This window comes from Aptenodytes forsteri, unplaced genomic scaffold, assembly GCF_000699145.1.
Source record: "Aptenodytes forsteri isolate BGI_AS27 unplaced genomic scaffold, ASM69914v1 Scaffold208, whole genome shotgun sequence".
Classification (NCBI taxonomy): domain Eukaryota; kingdom Metazoa; phylum Chordata; class Aves; order Sphenisciformes; family Spheniscidae; genus Aptenodytes; species Aptenodytes forsteri.
The window spans coordinates 3,594,292-3,616,048 of NW_008794963.1; the positions used below are offsets into that span (position 1 = coordinate 3,594,292).

At 42.5% G+C, this 21,757-nt stretch overlaps 1 protein-coding gene across 1 annotated transcript in view; it reads left to right on the plus strand.

The window, feature by feature from the left end:
* LAPTM4B (lysosomal protein transmembrane 4 beta) overlaps window positions 1-21,757 on the plus strand; it is a 72,167-nt gene that overhangs the window by 11,949 nt on the left and 38,461 nt on the right. The window contains exon 2 of the mRNA XM_009275511.1: window positions 16,955-17,066. Coding sequence (XP_009273786.1) covers window positions 16,955-17,066 — 112 coding nt within the window. The remainder of the gene's footprint in view (window positions 1-16,954; window positions 17,067-21,757) is intronic.

A 21,757-nucleotide genomic window follows, 5' to 3' on the forward strand; every position in this document is an offset into this window, starting at 1 on the left:
GCTCCGCGGAGGGGAATGCCCACCGCAGCAGCTAAGGCTGCCCCTCGCAGCCCAGGTGCTTTTTGATGATAACCCTCCGAGGAGTCATGTTATTATTAGCAGAGTAATGCTCAGCAAGCTCCAGCGCTTCCCCTCGCACGGGTTATCCCCCGGCAAGGCAGAGGCTGGTATTTAGACTCTGTCTAAATTGGGAAATGAAGCGTGTGCGTGTTTAAGGGTCAGGGGAGTGGGAGCAGGAGATACAGAGCACAGGCAGGCTCACCACGGTCTCCAGCGAAAAGCTGTTTTGGGGATGAAAATGTGACGAGTGAAGATCCCTCGTGTGAGGGGTTTTCCTGGCTCCCCCAAACTTCGGAGTGGTGTTTCTCAGGCTGGGATTGACTGCAGCACTGAGGCCCCGCTGGTGCGTTAGCTCCAGCAAGGCCGCCCGGACCCTGACCACGCTGTGCAGAAAATCTTGTTTTATCATCTCGGGTCACTGCTTTGTGAAGAAGTCGGGTGTTCTCGTCACTGCTATTCCGTGTTTGTCAGATAATTGTTTGTCAGTAGTACTTTGGTCTGCCTGGCAGATAGCTGAAACCTTTCAGCCAGCTGCTACCAGGTACTGGAAAGACTTCTTTCCTCCCTCAGGGTTATAGGACATGAGTGAGGAATTGACCCTCGAGGCACAGCTTTAATGGGTTATCATCAGTCCCAGAGGTTGTTCGACACCCAGTTATTCAGCCAGGGAAAGACTCGGTGAGGAGGAGGAGGAGCATTAAGCCCTCAGTTCCTTTCCTGTCTTTGACAATCTTTTCTCAATCCCTTGGGTAGCAATGCAGGAAAAGCGGCTTTCCCAGAGCCGGCCCTGCCATAGTCGCAGGGTTTGCAAACGTGTCACAAGAATAAAAAGAGCTGGTTCGTCACTTTGGGTTATGTAGATGCACTTCTCAGCCTGCTCAGTCTTCCCCATCCCTTGGTGTGAGAAATCAGTCTCCATCTGATGCCAAGGCCATGCAGAGCTGTTTGCCAAGCATCATTTTTCAAATGATTGCAGACGGAAGCATATTAGACCCGGGCTTATTTGCTAACTACTGAAATTCCCTTCAGGAGCAAGTGAAAAATGCAGGGCTGGCCTCCATTGTAGGACAGCTCATTAAATAAATTCAATCAGCGTAATAAAAAGGCTAGGTTGACATTTATGTCCTAGAAATCATATAAAATGCTCTATGTCCTATAAAACACGTATTTCACCACTGAGAAAATGGTGCATTGGTTGAACTATTTCTTGCTCCTGGTTTAATAAAATATAGTTAAATGCAATATCCACAGCCTGTGGTATCTGGAATACTGACAGTATTGAAAAAGATGCCCCTCTTTTCCTGGCTGCAATGAAGTTTCAGTAAGTTTTAATATGACCTGAAAGCTTTTGAACATTTCTTCCAGGATGCTTGTTATTTCTTTCTGCCTTCAGCTGAATGAAGCCTTTTCACATTGGCTCCGCAAAGACAGGGATACAGATATTTCAGCTGTTCAGTGGACCTAAAGATATTTGAGGAAGAGGGAATTAAGTGCATCAGCTAGCCTTAGATACAAAGAAAAGCCTGATAGCTTTTTAGACTTTGTTATCTATTGAGTTACTAACATTTAAATACCAGTGCCCCAATTTCACATAGTATTTTTCTGCAAAATCTGTTTTAACTTTTCTTTTCTAACTAGCAGGTTTTTCCCAATTTACACCTCTTCCTACTTTGCTTCTTTTGCTTTCATAGATTTTTCAGGGCAGATTTCTGAATGACTTCAAACTGACAATAACTCACAACATGTCAGGGTACACATTTCTTTCTACGCTTTCTCCTCTATTGCAAAAATTTAGATTTTTAAGGTTAACTATTAAGAATATAAATCTAGATGCATGTTGATAATAACCGCTAGCTTACCAAGTTAGGAAGCGATAAGTAAGGAAGGGGTAGCTTCTTAAGTAAATAGCTACCCTGGTTGAAAGGTCTGGTTTACAAAGTCATATATGGAAATATTGTTTTATCTCAGAAGAACAATTATGATTTGATACCATGTGTTTTTGAGGGTTTACATAAAAATAGATGCTGTCCCGGTGGCAAATTTTTTCTCTGCACGCATTTTGGGTGGTTGCATTACTCCAAACCACACGTGAGCTATAAGCATTACCTCAGATAAAGTTCAAATAAAAACCGCTTTGATTTTTCGCCACACCAACATGTATTCTGTATACTGTTTACCATTATGTTTCACAGGAAATTACTTGAGGAAAAAACATCCCCCTAGAGAATGAATAGGGTTTTTGTTGCTTTTTCGTATCTCATTACCTGTGAAGTGTAAGTTTTATTAATTCTATGACTATGAATACAATGATTCAGTGGTAGAGGCTTCTGAAGGAGGAAAAAAAAGTAGCTTAAAAGTTTTGGCAGGCTTTCAAAATAACTTTTTCACATGTTGAACCAGTTTTGAGTTAGTATAATCTCAGGAGGCAGAATTTCATGTCTGAGTAAATGTGGAAAAAATAGTGCATTTCTCTGGGATGATGTTTTAGCTCTTTAGTTTTAATGTTTTAATTGGATGTTTGGGATCCTACAAAGAGTGGAGAGAGTGGGGAGCTGAGTGCAGGTGGAGTCATCAGGGCTGCATGATGAGAACAATTTCCCACATAGGTAAGGGCAAGGAACGCTGTGTGCATTTCCACACATGCCCAGCAGCCATGGACCCTTACAATGGTCTCATAAAGTATCAATTGCTGGGAAATAAATATTTAACTTTGGTCTATTTTAGAACATAATGGATCTCAGAATGCTAATGTTTCTATAGCTCTTGTGTTTCAGTAGTTTCTTCCTGATAGACCCATAGGTACTGCATCTAGAATAATATAATATTATACAGCATTGCATGATAGCAGTGACACCGCTGAAATGAGCCAACTTCAGTTCTGATCTCCCCCGGGTGCTGGAGTCCAGGGGAAAGCTGGCACTTGTGTTAGTTCCAAGTGACCCAGTCGGTACTGGTGAGTCAGAATAACATCCCCGTCGGTAACAGCATTTACAAACACAGCACGTCTTCTTCTTGAGTAAATGGACTCCACTTTCTTTATCTAAAACACGAAGAAGGAACAACGTCAGATGTGCTGACGGTGTCACGGAAGGAATTCCCACTCTCCCGACACATGGCAGTGGGGTTTGTGCGCACCCCGAGGCTCCACCGGCACCATCTGGGACAACGGGAATTATTTCCCATTGACCTGGGAGGGGGGAAGATGAAACTTTAAGGCATCCGTTCAGAAAAAAAGAGCATTAAACCAAGGAGCTTTCATTTTTGAGCGATGTGTGCCCAGTGCCGCCTGACACATGGCAGTGGGGTTTGTGCGCACCCCGAGGCTCCACCGGCACCATCTGGGACAACGGGAATTATTTCCCATTGACCTGGGAGGGGGGAAGATGAAACTTTAAGGCATCCGTTCAGAAAAAAAGAGCATTAAACCAAGGAGCTTTCATTTTTGAGCGATGTGTGCCCAGTGCCGCCTGCTACCCGCCTCGCTGCAGCAGTGCCCTGGGCACGGGCTGCTCCTCCCCCCGGTCCCCCGGTCCCCCGGGAGCCCCGGGAGCCCCGGGAGCCTCCGCCGCCCCCCGAGGCGCCGCGGGAGCAGTCCAGCCCCGCCGGAGCTGTGAGCTGTCCGCGGCTCAGCGCCGCCTCCCTCCACGCTCCCCGGGGCCCGGCAGAGAGGGGCTAAAAATAAAAACTAATAGAAGACTGCGAGCCTTTCATAACGGCGAGTTATGGGGTGGTGCGGCTCCCTCTGAGGGCGTGCGGTAAGAACACAAATAGAGCGAGCCCATGTTTTCAGCCAGGGTGGCTTCAACCCTTGAGCCGCTATTTGTGGAAAGCTCAGCAGGAGCTGAGTCGTGACATTTCAGTTCTGGATTTCTCTGAACGTACAGTTGAAAATGTGCATAATTTCTGTCTGCATCCCAGTCGTTTTTTAATAAGAGGATTGAACCCTAATGGATAAAAAAATGTGCTGGTGGTGGCCTTTTTATACTGTAAAGCAAAAGAGAAGCACTGGTTGCTATGGCCTCATCGATTTACAGGTTGAACACCCTGCTGAGATCAGTAGAGTGCACTTGACCTGATGTCAAAAAGAGAATCAAGGCACATATTTTGCAGCTGGGCCACACTTACTTCCTTGTCTTCTTCAAGCCCCGTGCAAAACAGCATGTATGGCAATGTGCTTAAATACCAGTTAGAAGATTACTGAAATCTTGGCTTACTTGGCAGGGAGTAGGGATCAGCATGACTGCTCATGTAAACAAAATATACCTACACTGGTTTATACACTTCCAAGCTGCTCTGTCCCCACTCCTGCAACCTTTACACTGTCTGAGACTGCTCACAGCAGCAAGGAGTTGTAAGCGGGGGTCCCTTGAACAGGGTGGAAAGGCCCTTTCAGGGAAAATAAAGAAATTCTAAGAAAAAATGAAGATATTAATTATTTTCAAACCTGTGAGAATCGGGAGATTTTGAAAACTGAAAAAGAACTGAAGCTGTGAAAAGGGAGAAATTGCACTGTTAGAAAGCCTGATGTTACAGGGAATTGGAAATTTCGTTATCCCAGTGCCAGGTTGTGGGAATTTGCATTAATACAAGTATGAGGCCTTGTGTTTTACTTAGAAAATTAGCTTGCTTTGTTTTTATATGGAATGGAATTGGCTAAGAATAAAGGATCTCCAACTTTATCCACATATGAATTGTCATAGTACATCAGCCAGCTCGCTGAATGCTCTGTTCCTTCACATCAGCCGGGGATGCCACTTCCCGTGTCATGCCAGCGTGATATAGCTTGGGTGTTGGGTCAGGTTATCCTGCAGGCAACACTGCCTTTACCACCTCCACTAACGGTCCAATACTGGTGGCACTGGGGAAAGAAGTCTGGCAGAATGGGGCTCGCTGTGGGTTCACTAGGTGATTGCCCCTCCATGGCCCAGACCTGGGCAGTATGTTCAGGGGGAAGAGCTGGATGGTGCCAATGACACGGCTAATTCCCGGCCCTTGGTAGGAGATGTGGTGTCACTGGCAGGTGAAGGGGTCAGGATATAATCTGAAATTACTTGAGATTCCTGATTCTTGTAGTGGAAATGGCTGCAGTGAGTAAATATTTATGTCCCAAGTGCCATATCTATAAAATTATCTTTATCTTTTCTATTGTCTGTACTTCCATTCATTAAAAAAAAAGCTGACATCTTGAAAAAAACCCAGTAGCATTCCCAAGTAACTCATTGGAGACTTGCTGCTTTGTGCACATGCTTGGTTTTGAGGAGAGTGGAGAGGGAACTTGGAATTCATTAAGAATAAAGAAAAATATGAATCCTACTTTCAAAGGCTTCCCTGTATGATTGATGTACATGTTGAATATCCAACTGAGACTGGAATCAGAGGAGGTTCAGGGTATTTGCTCTTGGAGTGGATCGCATCCATTTCATTATCTTCTTCAAGACCAGCAGGAAATAAATGACTGATCCTGCACACAAATACCTGCTCAGGGCCTGCATGGTACTTTCTTAAGAAACTGACAACATATGTATGCTTTTTAGACATGATAGAACAAAGAATAAAGACCACCACTGATCATTAGCATGAGCAAAACGTACCTTGTCTGAAGGACCTTCTCAATAACTACATTCTGATTGTAACTTATCTAGAGAGACAGTATTAAATAATATAACAATTAATTGCTTCAAGAATGGTTTCTGGAGAACTCCTTAAATAACTCCTTCCTACCATGTGCAAACCCAGGTTGGTTTCTGCAGCGCAGGACCTTATCCCACCTCCTTCCCTCCTCATTCCAATTCCTGTTTCAGGGCCACTGCAGTTAAATTACAAAATAAAGTAACATACGGGAGGAATTTAAATCACACAATCAATAAGACAGCTTGCAAAGACTCTAATCACTCACCTCTGGGTGACAGAATCAATCCATGAACAGGTCAGAAGGGTTATCTGAAGAAAGGATGGATACATAGGTGTTATGTCTGCTTTCTGTTCTGAGTGAAAATAGCCAGGTTTGTGTGTTTGCTGTGTTGCAGAGAGGAGCAGAAAAAGCATTTTGTCAGTCCTCCCAGACTCTGTCACACATCAGTGTGCTTATTAATGTTTTTGTTTTAATAGCTTTTTAAGGCATTGGAGGGCTAAAATTTCTTGTAAGCATCTTTTGGACAGTCTATGCATTTACTGAACTGTTTCTTAGTCTGTAACACAACACGAAGATTTCTGAAAACTTCTTTAAGCTCTAATCTCCTAACATATGCCAGTTTTCTTATATGCCCAAATACCACAGTAGGATTATTCACAGAGTATATGAATCATTGCAACTATAGCTGGTAATCTGTATCAGTTGTCCAGGATAATGACACAGCTGTCTCTTCTAATCCACACAGTTGTCAATTCAGAAAATGTAAACTTTTGTAAAATACCTTTTTTTTTTTTCTTAGTAAGGCCTTCAATTGGATAATAAATTCACTGGGCTTACCAAGAACAGTTGTCTCCCTCCAGTGAGAAAACAGATGCTGGTTGTAAGAGGAGCAAAGTTTACTTAAACGCTTGTTAAAGGAAAGAAATCCATTAAGAGTCCAGTATGCTATAATTACATTTGTTTTTTATATAAAAATCATGAATGTATTTATAGAAAGGAGAGGAGGTGTTACGTTAATCAAGTAAAATGTGTTTAGAAGTTCTGTTGAAGGTTAATATGTATCTCCTAGTGTGCCAGAGGAGAACACATTAAGCTTCGCAAACTGATCGTTGATTAGACTGACATCAGTGAAAATGCAATTAGTCTTATATATTCCTGGACATATGGAACGGATGTTGCAAAATAGCCAGGAATTAATTTCCTTGATTGCTTTCTTTTTCTCTGGTTTTACTGTGAGCCTCATGCTTTCACTGTAAAACTCTGGAAGTTGAAAGTGGCCAAGGCTCGGAAACGTGCACAGGAGTTTCTGTGGTGTTCTGCAGCTGGACTGGAGGTTTCAAGCCCCAAATCTCCAAACGGACATATGGAATGGATGTTGCAAAATAGCCAGGAATTAATTTCCTTGATTGCTTTCTTTTTCTCTGGTTTTACTGTGAGCCTCATGCTTTCACTGTAAAACTCTGGAAGTTGAAAGTGGCCAAGGCTCGGAAACGTGCACAGGAGTTTCTGTGGTGTTCTGCAGCTGGACTGGAGGTTTCAAGCCCCAAATCTCCAAACAGCAGAATAGGAGGAGAAAAACCACGCTCGTTGCTGAAGGTGCGAGAGAGTGCTCCTGGTCGATTTGAGGTATTGAATCTGCCAGCAAGGCATCACCGAAGAAATAATCTGGACTTGAGCCTATTGTACTGTTCCTGGACCTCCTGTGGGTCTGCTCTCTTTCAGATGTCTGCAGTCAGCCCTGACTACCGTCATCCTAGTCCTCTGCCTTAGAAGAGCTTTTTGAAGTGCTGTGGCTGTTTTTCATTTCATTCCTGGCTTGTGCTGAGCAAGGTCTTGTTCTGTCAGGAGATATATTAAGCTGCTTAAAACAGACAGGACAAACGCTTTTGGCAGAAACACAGGTTTGTGGGAGATTTTCACCTTGCGGAGGTACATTTTCCAGCTGTGAAACAGCTGTGCCCAGACAGATCGGATACATGTGATCATGTTGTTTACTATTTCAGCAATTATCTGTACTGTACCATCCTTTGTGGTGTTTCTCCTTTGCATAACTAAATCACTGCCTTGGGTTGCAGAGTGATGCAAGGATGCAGTTTACTACTGATCCTTTGCATGGTTTCTGTGCATATTGCCTGTGGTGACTACATAAGAATAATTGTTCAAAGGTTTGGTGGGCTTTGGTGGGTTTCTTTTTAATTAAGTGGGCATATGTGGCTCGCTGTCAAAAGTTGGGGCACACTCTTCTCACCAGTGCAGTAACACGTGTCCAAAGAGGCTAGAGGTGAGTTTGAGCCCAGACAGCGTCATGGGCTGGTGTGGGTAGGACACACTAGCTGCTGGCCGTGGCCAGCTGCCTCGGGTAATCCAGGCCAGGTTCTCAACTGCTCAGTTACAGCTGCGTTGACTGGCCCATCCTCTGTCACCAGTCCACGCTAAGGTTCAGACCCATGGGAGCTGCCACAACTAACATCAACGGCGACACTTTCACAGGTCCACCCTCAACCTTTCACAGTCACCTGCAAGACTCAAAAATCAGTTTCTGGAAGTCAAGGGCAAATCCCAACTGACCAGTTGAACAACTCTTTTTCTAACAAGGTTTTAATGCATACCAATTCTTCGCTAGCTCTCCACAACATCCTGAACCGAGACATGCTTTAGTAGAAATTGTGAGTCAGCCTGGCAACATTATAACTTGAACATGGGTATATGATTATATCTCTCCGAGGCTGGGCAGAAGACCTAGGCAATCATTTTCAGGACCTTGCTCAGAAACAGGTTCAACTTCCTTTAATTACAAAGTAAAAGTAACAAAGAATCCACCGACAAATTTGCATACAAATATCCTCTTTCCTTAAACCATGACAGGGCTAAGATTAAGTATATAACAAATTAAACTCCATCTCTAGGGAAGCAGAAACCTCCAGTGTGCATCCTGCACAGTTTGGCCATCTAATTTTTCTTTTATAAATTTAGTCATTACCATATTTCATTAGTAACAGACCTCTTGTGGTTTGGGTTTAGGACTGTTAAAAGGCTGGCAGTAGTTGAGTCATTTGTATAGAAGAGTGCTGATAAATTACGCTGGACTTCCTATATCAATTTAATCAGCATAGCCTTTAAAGTTGAATGCTTAGTGTCATTATTATAGTCAAAGTTGAGTTTATATATAAAGTCTGATAAAAATTTTTTATGCAGCTTTCTATTACGTGCTCTCTATAATATGCACTCTGTAATATGCTAGTCTGAGCCTGCCTGGATCATTCTTTGGCTTCTCATGAGTAATTTGGAAAAATAAGCAACAAGAATTGCAGACTCTACCCTGTCTTCTCCAGATTAAAGAACATAAAAACTTAATTGCTGCTTCTGATCTGACTAATGCTCTCCCTATTCCAGTGCGGTATTTCAGGTAGCAGCCAGAAACATATGCTTTGAGAAACCACACAGGAAAGTAAGAAAGAATGACTTGTGCAGGGAAGACATTTTCTTTTATGCTACTATTATTTTACGGTGGGCAATAACCTGAAGTACGAAGGCTTACATTTTGTTTTTAAGATGCTTTGTAATACAACTAAGCACTTGCATTTCCTCAATAAACAGCTCATCCTTTTCCATATTCCTCCAACCTTTTGGCTTCAGTAATAATGTCTGATAATGACTTTCACTGGTGAAAGGGATGAAGGATTTCCTTTAACCCAACTCTACGTGCCCATCTTTCTGTTTCCCTTCCGATTGTTGTGTTTCATTGGGTGAAAAGATAACTAAGTGTGTCTGGGTTTCCTTTCTTGGACCATTCATTATTTTGTGTATCACTAACACATCTGCAGCTTGTCCCCCAGCATTGGAGAGTTGAAACATTTTCATTAGCAAGAGGCAGTAGGCTTACACAGCAGAAAAAAGAGAGAGAGGTATCTACTCTGACAGCCAGCATTCTCCTGCTCCTCCTTTCCCAGGAGTTCAAGCCACTGACTGAGGTGTGCTCAGATGTAGCTCCTGGGTCCTATGCAGCCTGAGGGGGAAGATGACTGAATTGTTGCCATGAGATCTGTAAAAAAACTTGGGCACACAGGGGGGACACCTCGTTCCTTCTCACATTCATTTTCCTGCTCTCCACCGCAGTCAGACAGCTGTAAAACCTTTATTGCTAAAATTGCCTCCTTGTTTCCTCTTTAATCAGAATTCAGAAAAAAAATATACTTTGCCTAACAGGGAGAGAGAGAGAGAAGAGAGAGAAAAATCTGCCTATACGGGGCAATAGTTCATAAACTTTAACTCATCATCAATGCTAACAAAAGTAGTTTGGGAAAGGCGCCCCAGATAGCACCAATCTACCCTGAACTATTGTGTTAAACTTGACTTTTTTTCCCTTTTGTAGGGTTCTTTTGTCCTCTTGATGAACAAGTGTTCTTGCGGAGAGAGAGAGAAGAGAGAGAAAAATCTGCCTATACGGGGCAATAGTTCATAAACTTTAACTCATCATCAATGCTAACAAAAGTAGTTTGGGAAAGGCGCCCCAGATAGCACCAATCTACCCTGAACTATTGTGTTAAACTTGACTTTTTTTCCCTTTTGTAGGGTTCTTTTGTCCTCTTGATGAACAAGTGTTCTTGCTTTTATTAATGTCTTCTATGCTAAAAGAAAAAAGCAAGAAAAATGCAAAGAATGTGCCAGGTGGGAAGGCAACCGTAGATGGGGAGAATTAAGGATGTTGAGTAAGCTTAACCATACATTTTCCATACATTCTTACTTTTTCTAACAGTAATACTGACTTCAAATATCAAAGTATTCTAAAATATTTACAGACTTCTGTTAGTTTAGTTTCAAGGAGCAAATTAGTTTAAGATTGGGGTGTTGTTTCTATAGAAAACAACACTTAGAGTCATAAACTTACCTTGAGTTTTTTGAAGGGGGATAGAGGGTATGGGGTTTTGCTTGATACTTTCTTCAGTTTTATTAAAACCATTTAGGATTTCTTACTAGTAAATTTAATGTCATCGGTGATTTGCTCCAATGGTATCTCTGTAGAGGGCAACAAACTAAACCCTGCCAGTTCTGTGGGTTTTTTAAAATATGTTAAATTGTGTGTGCCAGTTCAAAACCTGGCCAGGGTTTGGGAGCCTTGGTCAGCTACACCCCGAGATGGCTCACTGTTCAAAGTCCTCAGAGAAATCTGCTGTTATTTGTTGCTCAGTCACAACCATTTTTGTTCAGAAACATTATCTCCTTTTTCATCTAGTAGCTCATACTGTGTCAGGTGTGGGACTATAGAGTAAACTACAGTGATGCTTATGGTAACTAGCTGCCTATATCAATCCCAGTATTATAATTCACTAATACGGATTACAGAAAGTTGGGGGTTAACCCAGAATGACTGTGTTTCCATTAAATCTATTTTTTCATTATTTTCTATACCATAAAAACAGAGTTTATCTTTGTAGTTTTCTATTTTTCTCCCCTTATCTAAAAGTATAGGGGGTTTATACCTAAATATTACTGGGGTGTTCACTGTCATTAAACCAGCTCTCTGGAACTGTAAAGGGCCCCCAACAGGGAGCACAGGCGGCAACTTAGTGCTCCACCACTGCAGAGATTTAAGGAGTGTGCCTAAGGGGATCTCTCTTGAGTTCAGTGAAGCTGAAAACAGACCCAGAATTAAGTGTACATACATCTTTCACCGCATAGACAGCATCCAGACCGTTACATGCATGGATTCAGTTATAAATTGAACCCTCAATATAAATAAAGCTAGGGGGTTTTCTTACTTTTTCCTATAAATGCAAGGAACTCTATTCACTGCATTAGGAAGTCTTGGGAGAACTGTCGTAGAATATTTGTAGAGGGGACCCTGTGGACTTCAATAGAAACATCAGTGTATTTTTAAAGCAGCATATTGAGGTAAAGTAAGCTTAATATTTCCTCTTCTAAACTCCTTTATCAGAGCAATTTTATTTCAACTCTTGACTGTAAGCTGGAGGAAGGGAGGGACAAATTAAGCAATTGTAAGTCCTGACAATTCTTTTAGTATTTACGGACTTCTATGTAAGTCACTGGCTTGAGTATTTGTCTGCTTGAGTTAGGGTTCAGCAAAAAGATCTGTGTTAATGGCATGCTCTTAGGAGCTACTGGAACTAATTTTGTTTTAGGTAATCTGGGATAGATATGATGCAGCTGCACTTCTGTGAAGGGTCTGAAATTGTAGTGGTACTCATTTTCTCATCACCTGTTGATACAGCGGTTCCTGACAGCTTTTCTTCCCTGCATTTTATCTCCATGGGTTACCACAGTTCACTGCTGATCTCTGGAACAAATGATGTGGAAAAGAAGACAACTCACTCATTGGTGGCAGAGGTCTGAATTTTTAGTGCATTGTATAGTTTCTAAACGCTGGATGCTGTCTGTGAAAGACATGAGGTTGCTTCCTTGCATCCTAAACACCGCACATTCCCTCTAGCAGAGCTGCCTCACATCATACATAAGCTGCTGGTTCTTTATCGCAGTACAGATGGAAGCAGCAGCAGTGGCTGGCAGTGCCGGTCCTACTCTCAGCACGTGCTGCCTTTCTCCCTCATGCCTGCATGCACCTTCTCTCACACAGTTGTTGCTGTTTAAAATACCTTCTCAAATCTGAAACTGTGTTTTGTAAGACCAGAGCAGGAAATCCAAGTAATGCTCCGATATTTGGACTTGCTATCTCCTCCATAATATGTCCTGTTTTCCCCTTTTCATTACATATTCTGGGGTCTCTACAAAGCAGAGTTATTTTCCTCCTCTACATTGACAAGAAGGTGGATGTATTCCACCTAGTTGCCAGAGAAGCAAGATTTGGGGATTTTTTAAATTATTATTTTATTTCTGTATCAGGATAAGAGGACAGTTGGGCATTTCTAGGACTTTCTGTGGGATCTTTGTCCAGTCTCTTGTTAGGGCATTCTGGGCACCATCCTGCAGGGGCTAAGCCCAGGTGCAGAACTGGGGGCTGATAATGTTGTCTATCAACAGCCCCCAACATGGCAGGTGATGAACCAGAGCCAGGGGCCACCCAGGGGGCCCAACCAGGAGCAAAAGGGGATGAGACCAGGGACACAACTGGAGACAAGCTACAACATGCATTCAAGGGGTCCATCCAGAAAGCATGGCTGGAGACTGGCACTCCTGTTGTGCCACTGAGGCAGGGACTGATGACCCCAGGCTGAGCTGAAATGGGGTTCTGGGCCATAGGCAGGGGTGTGGGGAGGCCCAAGGTGGGGCTCGGCAGGGCCAGTAAGGCCTGTTAGTGCGCCCGGGGCTCCTCTCCTATAACTCTGGGTAGCACTATGGCCGTAACCAGCAGCAGGACCCAGTGGTCACAGTTCAGACTTGATAGTGCAAAATCTTGCATTTTATTCTTACCCTTGAACACCACCCTGCTGCATGTTCATGAACATGTTTCTGTTTCTCCATCAATAAAAGGAGGATGATATGTCTCATTGGGAAGGTATAAGGCTTAGTTGCGTACTGAAACTTTGCATAATGAAAATGCTTTCTAAGCATTGTTAATTAGTAATTACATTATTTGTTGCTGAAGGAATGTAAAACACCTTGAAGGAAATCTTGGCCCTATTGAGAGAGCAGAAAAATCTCCTTTGCTTTTCCTAGAACAGAGATTTCAACTCTCATACCAACTGCATATATCAACAGGGAATCACTTTATGTTCTTGTCCTTGATTATGTCCTTGGAAGATCATAGAATCATAGAATCATTTAGGTTGGAAAAGCCCTTTAAGATCATCGAGTTACATTATTTGTTGCTGAAGGAATGTAAAACACCTTGAAGGAAATCTTGGCCCTATTGAGAGAGCAGAAAAATCTCCTTTGCTTTTCCTAGAACAGAGATTTCAACTCTCATACCAACTGCATATATCAACAGGGAATCACTTTATGTTCTTGTCCTTGATTATGTCCTTGGAAGATCATAGAATCATAGAATCATTAAGGTTGGAAAAGACCTCTAAGATCATCGAGTCCAACCATCGACCCAACACCACCATGCCCACTAAACCATGTCCCTAAGCGCCTCATCTACATGTCTTTTAAATACTTCCAGGGATGGTGACTCAACCACTTCCCTGGGCAGCCTCTTCCAAATGTTTAACACTCTTTCAGTAAAGAAATTTTTCCTCATGTCCAAGATGCTACATCAGTAAGTTTTTAGGCACATTAAATTTATGCATTAAAGCATTTTTCAAAATTCAATGGTTGCATCACTTTCAAAACAAAAGAAAAATCCTAACAAATACAATACACCCAACTGTGCACACATTTCTTCTCGGAGGAAGAGGATGAGCAAATAAACACATGGGGTATTTCACTTGCACTGCTGACAGCACAGTTGGAAGGTGCTCAGAAATCATTATGAAGATCTCAAGAGAACAACCTGATAGAACAGAAAAGTGATGCACTAAAGAGCATTAGATTCCGACTGACCGCAGCAGACTTCAGATCAGGCAAACGTGATTTGTGTCTTATACGGAGACTTAAAGGCAATGCTGACAAACATGTCATCTGAACCTGGACATATCCATATGGAGAAAGTAGAGTGCCTACGTCAGTATTTTATGAATCTTCCTGACTATATCTGTACAAAAGATTAAACTTGTATGCCTTTAAAATAGCAACACTATATACGTTTATAGTTTCTGATTGCTTGGTTATTTTAAGTACTCTTCTTAAGTAACATATTTGTTACTGGAATATGTCCTCTAGCTTTCCACAAAAGAATATAAAGCACGAACTGGATTGCAATATAAAGTTATATATAACGTTAAAAATTAGTAGGATTTATAGAATATAACTTTGAATCTTGACACTCATCTGATCTGTCTTCAAAGCCAAGCCAAGACCATCTATGGCTACAGCATTCCCAACACAAAGCTATTTAACTGTTCTATGAAAAAATGCAGTAATGAAGATCTCTAACGCCCTCCAGACAATCTCTTCTGCTGCCTGATTTTTCTTACTGTTCAGCAAGCTGCCTAACCTAAATTTCCTTTTGCCGTAATTTAAATATGTTACTTCACTCATCTCACAGTGGATCCTGAGGAAAGTCTGTTGCCTCCTTCTTTTCCTCACCTTTCTGCATATAAAAGACTGAGACTCCCTCTGCCTTCTCCTCACTAAACAATCCATTTTTTTCCCTGTCAGTCACACTTTCTAGATGTCTGATCATCCTCTGTTCTGTTGCAGGATCGTCCCCAGGGTTTTTCTTGGTACGTTTTAGAAGGACTTTGAACTGGGTCCTTTCTGCAGAGGCCCTGTGGAGGGCAAATGGGAGGATGACTTGTGCATCTAATACCCAGGTTTCTGCAGTACTGCCCACCACCATGCAGCCGCAAAGATGAGCTCATGGACGGCACTGAGTCACGTTCAGTTTATTTGTTGTCGTACCCAGGCTCCTTTCTGAGGAACTGTTACCTACTCAGTTATTTCTCCTCTTGTTCTTCTGCAGTTTGTCACAAATGTGATGCTCTATGCTTGTTGGTACTGAATTGTGCTCTATTGTCTGAATTCTGCCATAGTTGGTCAAAATCTTTTTAAGCTTATCTCCTAAAGTGCTTACAACTTGGCATTGTCTGCAAATTAAAAAAAGATACAAGTCATAAGTGACTTGAAATACCAAATATTTCAACAATACTGGAGAACCCTAATCAATATATCTTCTGCGCTGGCTGTGAATCCTTGGCAACTATTATTTCATTACAACTATCCAGCTGGTTGTGCACTCACCTTCCTGCACTTTCAACCAAACCAGGTTTTCCTAGCTCATTTATGAGAACCTCATAATGCCAAAAGGCTTGCTAAGATGCAAAGAGATGGTATCTACTGCTTTTTCCCTGTCCACAAGGCCTGTCAGAGAAGGAAAATAAGATTAATTAATTATGGTTTGTCCTTGACAAGCCCATGGTGATTGTTGGTTATGACCATACAAATTTGAAGTGCTAATGGGGAGAATGCTTGATCATCTGTTCTTGGGTTTATTTTATTCTTAAATCTCACAATCTAGCCAGAAATTCTTTATATGGCCCTTCTGCTTTGTAAAGGCATAAACTGTGCTTGCTCTTTCCCCTGTCTTGTGAACTCAATCTGTTCTCAACAATTTTTCAAAGGTCATTGCTAACAAATCTGGTATCAGCTAAACTTGATGGAATTTGCCTATCAAAAAGTATTTATCTTACCCAAGAAATTCTCTAGCCTGTTCATGTCTTATTATAGCCCGTGTTCCTACACCTTTTTGTTGTTAGTAACCTGTGATCAGATTAGGATGACTTCGAAGCGAGAACCAAAGCAATAAAAATCCATATTTCCCAGCTTACTCTGTTATCAGCTTTCTTCTCTCCATTTTCCTGTCTGTCAGTTATCTTCCTAGTTCTGTAGAATAAACTTTTAGCCAGGCTGCATTATTTCGTGCTGAGCAATCTTCTTTTCTGCAATTAGCCCTCTTCACTTCAAAGTGATATGATTTTGTTCAGCTTTGTTTTAAAATACAGCTCTTGGCTACCTCTGTGCTCCTCTCATAGCTGATACTTGGCAATCCGCTTCTACTGAATCACTTGATACTACATTCTTGCGTTTAATTCACTTATTGCATTTCATAGCCAAGGCCTCAGTGTATGTGAATGTCTCTCTGTGCCATATGACACAGGAACGTGCATATCAGACACTGGGCTCATGTTGCCACCTACTCCCGTCCCCCCAAGGCCTCCTGATTTAGCAGGTCATGTGAATCAGCTCACCACTCACGGCCTCTTTTAAAATTCAGCCTCTTGCAGCAAATCAGCTCCTCTTTGATCATCTAGCAATTTTACAGGGCCTGTCCCCAATTCCAGCTCTGCCATGCTAATAATCCTTGACTACAGTGTTCATTTCTAATAATCTCAAAATGATTGTTTTTAATTCATTTCAGTTTTTGCAACAGAACAAACTGAAATGGATGTGCTAACATGTTTTATAATCTGAAAGAGCAGCGGTAACTTGTCTGATGGTGTGGGAGAGAGTCGGAACAAAAAGGGGTAATCCACGTTTTGTTTCATTTTCCTGCCACCACTTGCGGAGGAAATAGGTCCTGTTTACACAAACCCAGAGAAACTAATTGCAGCGTTAGTTAAATACTACAGTTTTATAGTCGGAAAACTGCATAGTTGGCATGGAGTGTGGCAGGTATATCCTACCCAGAGCTTTTCCACAGGTTACTTTCACAGTCTGATCCTTTTCCCTTTTTCCTCTCTATAGATTATCAATTCTGTGGTATTGCTGATTCTGCTGAGCGCCCTGACCGATCCTGACCAGTATCACCTAACCAGTGCTGAATTAGGGGGTGAATTTGAATTTATGGATGATGCCAGTAAGTACAAACTGCCTAAATACTAGCACTCATTGCTCCAGCATTTATGTAACTGTCCTATCATTTCACTAATTATTGTCCTTTAATTATTGCTTCACCTTGGTATCTTACAGATGCATTTTTATTGTGAAAGGTGTATTCATGGCACAGTTCAAATTGGTTACCTAGTAGTAACCTTATCTGTTACCTACTAGTAGTCCATCTGCTCTGCTGTGTCCTGGCTTGGCAGGGGCAGAGCCAACCCTTGACATGGAGATGTTATCCCTGAGAATGGTGCTGAAAGCCCCAGGGGGATTTTGCAAGACACAGGGAGATACGGAGTCTCTTGCACCTCCCAGCACCATGTCCGCTAGTGCCTGCACATGCATAAGAACCCATACTGCTGTTTATGTAACTGGCTGAATGTGTTCATTCATGTTGTACGTATTTACACACACCCCCATGTGCACATGGCATGACTTGCGCAAACCCGTTGTGATAGATGCAAGTATGAATATTAACTGTATAGTCATAGGTGTATTAGTGATAACACAGGGCTGCTTCCTTCTCTCACCAAAGGACATCATAGAAAATCTTCAATACAGTTTCAGGGAAGGATGAGCCAGGCCATTTATGTCTCCTGCAAAAACCTCCTGCCCTTTGCAAATGCTTCTTTCTTCTGTGCCTGTTTCAAATTATTTGGTGATGTTTGGTTTGTTGATTTGCTTTAACTGTTCAATTCCTATCTAGAAAAGTTTTCCCTCAATGTGATTTTGATAAAAATGTCTGTTTATTTTCATTTCTGCTCACAAGATGGTTACGCTCAACATTTCTCACAGTAATCTGAAACAAGGTCTCCTGCTACTTACACTGGTGTCTTGCTGCTCAGAATCACACCCATCCACAGCAAAAGGTTCAAAGTCCTTTCCTCATTCCGACCGAAGTCAATAAAAATATCAGTAGGAAAAGGAGTAGCCACACACGTGAGAAAAATAATTGCACCCATGGTGTGTCAGAGCTGCTGGGTATCAGTTAAGGGATGCTTATTTCCACAAGTTCTTTAGTGCAGATATGCCTTGAGGACCTACATTTAATTAATAATAAGGGACAATTGCTACTTTATTGTGTCTTCATTGAAAAACCACCTACAGCTTCCAACTAAAAATCTTTTTATATAACTGGATTTAAGAAAGTAAGGACCATAGTAGATACAGATGGGCTCCTAGCTGATTCTGACATATTAAAACTGACTGCCTTGTCCTAATTCTCAGAGATTAACCTTGGTAATGACTGTCTGTCAGTGTGGTTTTATATAGCCGACATCAGAGGCCTGCCAGTGCCCAAGGCTTTAAAATAGTAATTCTGTTTTGTAATGCAATAGCTGTGAGATCAAGTACATTGGGGATTTCCACCTACACTTGAAAATTGTATTTTCTATATTTTTCTATCAAGGCTTCTGAAGTGAACCCTGCAAGACTGTAAAAGGATGAGGCCAAGCGACCTCATTTCCATTTGGTAAAGGGAACATTTCACAGGCAGTTAAATTACGAATGTTCATTTGAATTAATGTCTCCTTTTATTCTTTGACTCCCTCCGGTTTAATGCCTTACTGAGTAAAGGCAGCTGAATCAAGCTACTGGCTTTTGTAGTTACTGGAAATAGCTGGCAGGAGATAATTTTTTTTTTCTTTTTTTCTTTAAGTATGACTATATTTGTTCAAATCTGAGGAAATGTTTTCTTATGAGATAAAACATCAGACAAACTTCCACGTGCTCTTCTTTTGTCCTACTTTTATTTGTCTTTTTTGAAGAAATATTTCCCAGGTTAGCTACATGTGTTGAAATTCTTAGATGTGAAACCATGAGCACAAACTACAGGAGGATACATCAATTTTTATGCTAATGAAGGTCCCAAAGTTGTTATCTATGTGTACTTGTGTTGACAAATAATAATGATGATGGAAATACTAGTAGCCATTATTCTCGTTACTACTTTTGATGCCCCTATCAATAGCAAACCAAAAAAGAATGCAGACACGGATTTTGCATGTAAAATTGTCGCTCCCTTTCCCTCCCTCCTCAAATAGGCTCCTTCATAAAACAGCCGAAAATATCAACTGGAAATAAACTTACCAGCTGAGTCATAGTAGTGGGATCATGGCTAATGTGAAGTTAATGACCAATTTCCCTTGACTTCCAAGAAACCAGGATTCCCCCAATATTTGTATTCATATTTATTTCTGGCCGTGCTCAGGCCTGGTTTACAGAGAATTTTCAATTTTCTGTTCCAGCAGTGGGAAAAGTTCCTTTCACGTGCAGAGCCAGAGCCAGTCTAGGGCAAACTGCTTGAAAATGCCAGTGCAGCGTCAGTTCTTCCGTGAATGGCTGCTCAGCCTTAATTTCAGGATTTAGCATGGTTTCCAGGGCGTTTCCAGAGGTTCCAAAATGCCTGTTTGATTAAGCAGAGGAAGGATTTACCTGAGTACTTAGAAAAAGCTGTAGGTTGTAGTTTTTCCCTTCTATTCTAGAAAAGGAAATAAGGGGGAAAATAATCTGCCAAGACTTGCCATGCAGCAGATGGATGTACTGGAAGACATCAGCGTGTGTGGTTTGGCTGGCTCTCTGAGATGTACATTTGGGAGCTGGCGAAAACGCTGGGCTTCCTCCTATGCTGGATATTCAGATGAGCCCATTTAGTCTCATCTTTCTTTTTATTATTTCCTTAGGGCCTGAGGGAGTTTATGAACTAGAAGCTGGACTAGGAAAATTAGAAACGTGTGAGCTGCCCAATGAAATACTGCTGCTAGTAAAAGACTAATAATGTCTGGGCAGGAGATGGAAAAGCCCTATAAATCATTTTGACTTCCCAGAGGGTTTCACCTGAGCCTCCTGCTTAGCTTCTCCAGATACACAGACCATGATCCTGTCATGTCAAACAGCCCAAACAAGCAGTGAGTGTTGCTTGGTTTTATTTATTACCTTCAGAGTGTCACAGATATGTACAATACTTCATAAGTCATATGACAGCCAGAATTGAAATCCTATGTATGCCCTATAGAAATTGATGGGAACTTTGACACCGGTGTCAGCAACTCAGGCCGAAATCAGCCTGTGTCCCTACCCTGGGACAGGCAGAGGAGACAAGCAGAGGTCTCAAGGCAGGGCAGGGTAATGAGATGGTCTCTCTGTAGAACATGACATGCATCTGGGGCATAAAAAGACTAATTTAAATAGAAATATTTTTATAACAAAACCTACAGATGGCAGGCTTGGACTTCTATGGGGTAAAGGGTAAAGCACATACCCTTCCTGCCCCAATCCATCAACACCACCCGTGTAGCATAAGCCCCATGTCACAGGGAGGGGAAAAAACTAGATCCCTGCCCCAGCGTAGCATATTCAGGGCTGCATCTTCCCCTCTAGCCTTATCCTCTGGAGTAAATGAGCTGGGCTCAAAGGTGCAGAAAGCTCTTTCCTTCTCGTTGGCCTCCCTCCTTTGCTGGAGAGAAAATGCCACTGCCGCACAGGTTGCAACCCAGGAGGCTGCACGGCTGCTCGCAGCAGCGGCCCCAAGCTCACACAAGCAGCTTGGAGGAGAGAGTGAAGCAGTAATCCTTAGCTGGCAGTAAGGAGGCCAGGCTGCTGGATAAATAAGGCTAGGAGGGTGGGCAAAACTGCTTGAGGATTGTAGGCTGCAATCTGCCTGAGGATTGTAGCTTTCTGGCCCCTGCTGTTGGAGTCGCGAGCCAGCAATTAACTCCGGGGCTGGGGCAGGTGATGAGCTGGAGGATTTGAGGTCTCCATCATGACACACAGGTCCTGGCTCAGGGACTGGCCTCGCTGGCTGCTTCGCCCTGTCCTCACAGCACCTGCCACCAGCATCCTCTGCAAGAGGAGAAGGAAAGGCAAGGAAATGCTTGTGAGTTGGATTTGAGGGAACTCCAGCTGCAGAACTTGCCATGCACGCAAGCACCCCATGGCAGGAGCTCTGCCCAGCCCCAGCAGCATCTTCTCCCCAGTGTGGCAGGAAGGAAGGATCTCACTGCAAGGTATAAGAGGAAAAAAACCCAACTGGTTTCTTTAAAACCAAGCTGAAAACTCAAAAAGCTGTCTAGGACAATAGGCTGTATAACCACTGCAGAGGTCTAAATACAGCCCTTCTAGCCATGACTGCCGTGGAAAGTACAGCATGGCTGGAAAAAAAAATCACACATCCGTGTTAACTTCTCATTTAATGTGCTACATATGTAGTTTCACTCTCATTAATTGAAGCCGACACAGCTCAAAAAACCCAATGAAGCCTTAAATGAGAAAGAACCAGCCTGAGCCAACTAGGACTTGGCACGGTGGAGCACAGCTAGAGAGACACCGGAGACGGGGAGCATGAGTGTGTCAGACCAGAGCTTCAATGTCAAGTTTATCACATTTTGCTAGGCTCTGGCTCTGAACCAGTACTGCCGTGGTCAGGAGCAAAGCGAGGCCTGTGACTGCTGCATTTGCTGCTGAGGAAGTCAGGCAAAAATGCCAGGAGGCCTGCATGGATGAACAAGGAGCCTCTGGACAAACTCAAGCACAAAAAGGAAGCCTACAGAGGGTGGAAGCAAGGACAGGTAGCCTGGGAGGAATACAGAGAAATTGTCTGAGCAGCCAGGGATCAGGTTAGCAAAGCTAAAGCCCTGATAGAATTAAATCTGGCCAGGGACGTCAAGGGCA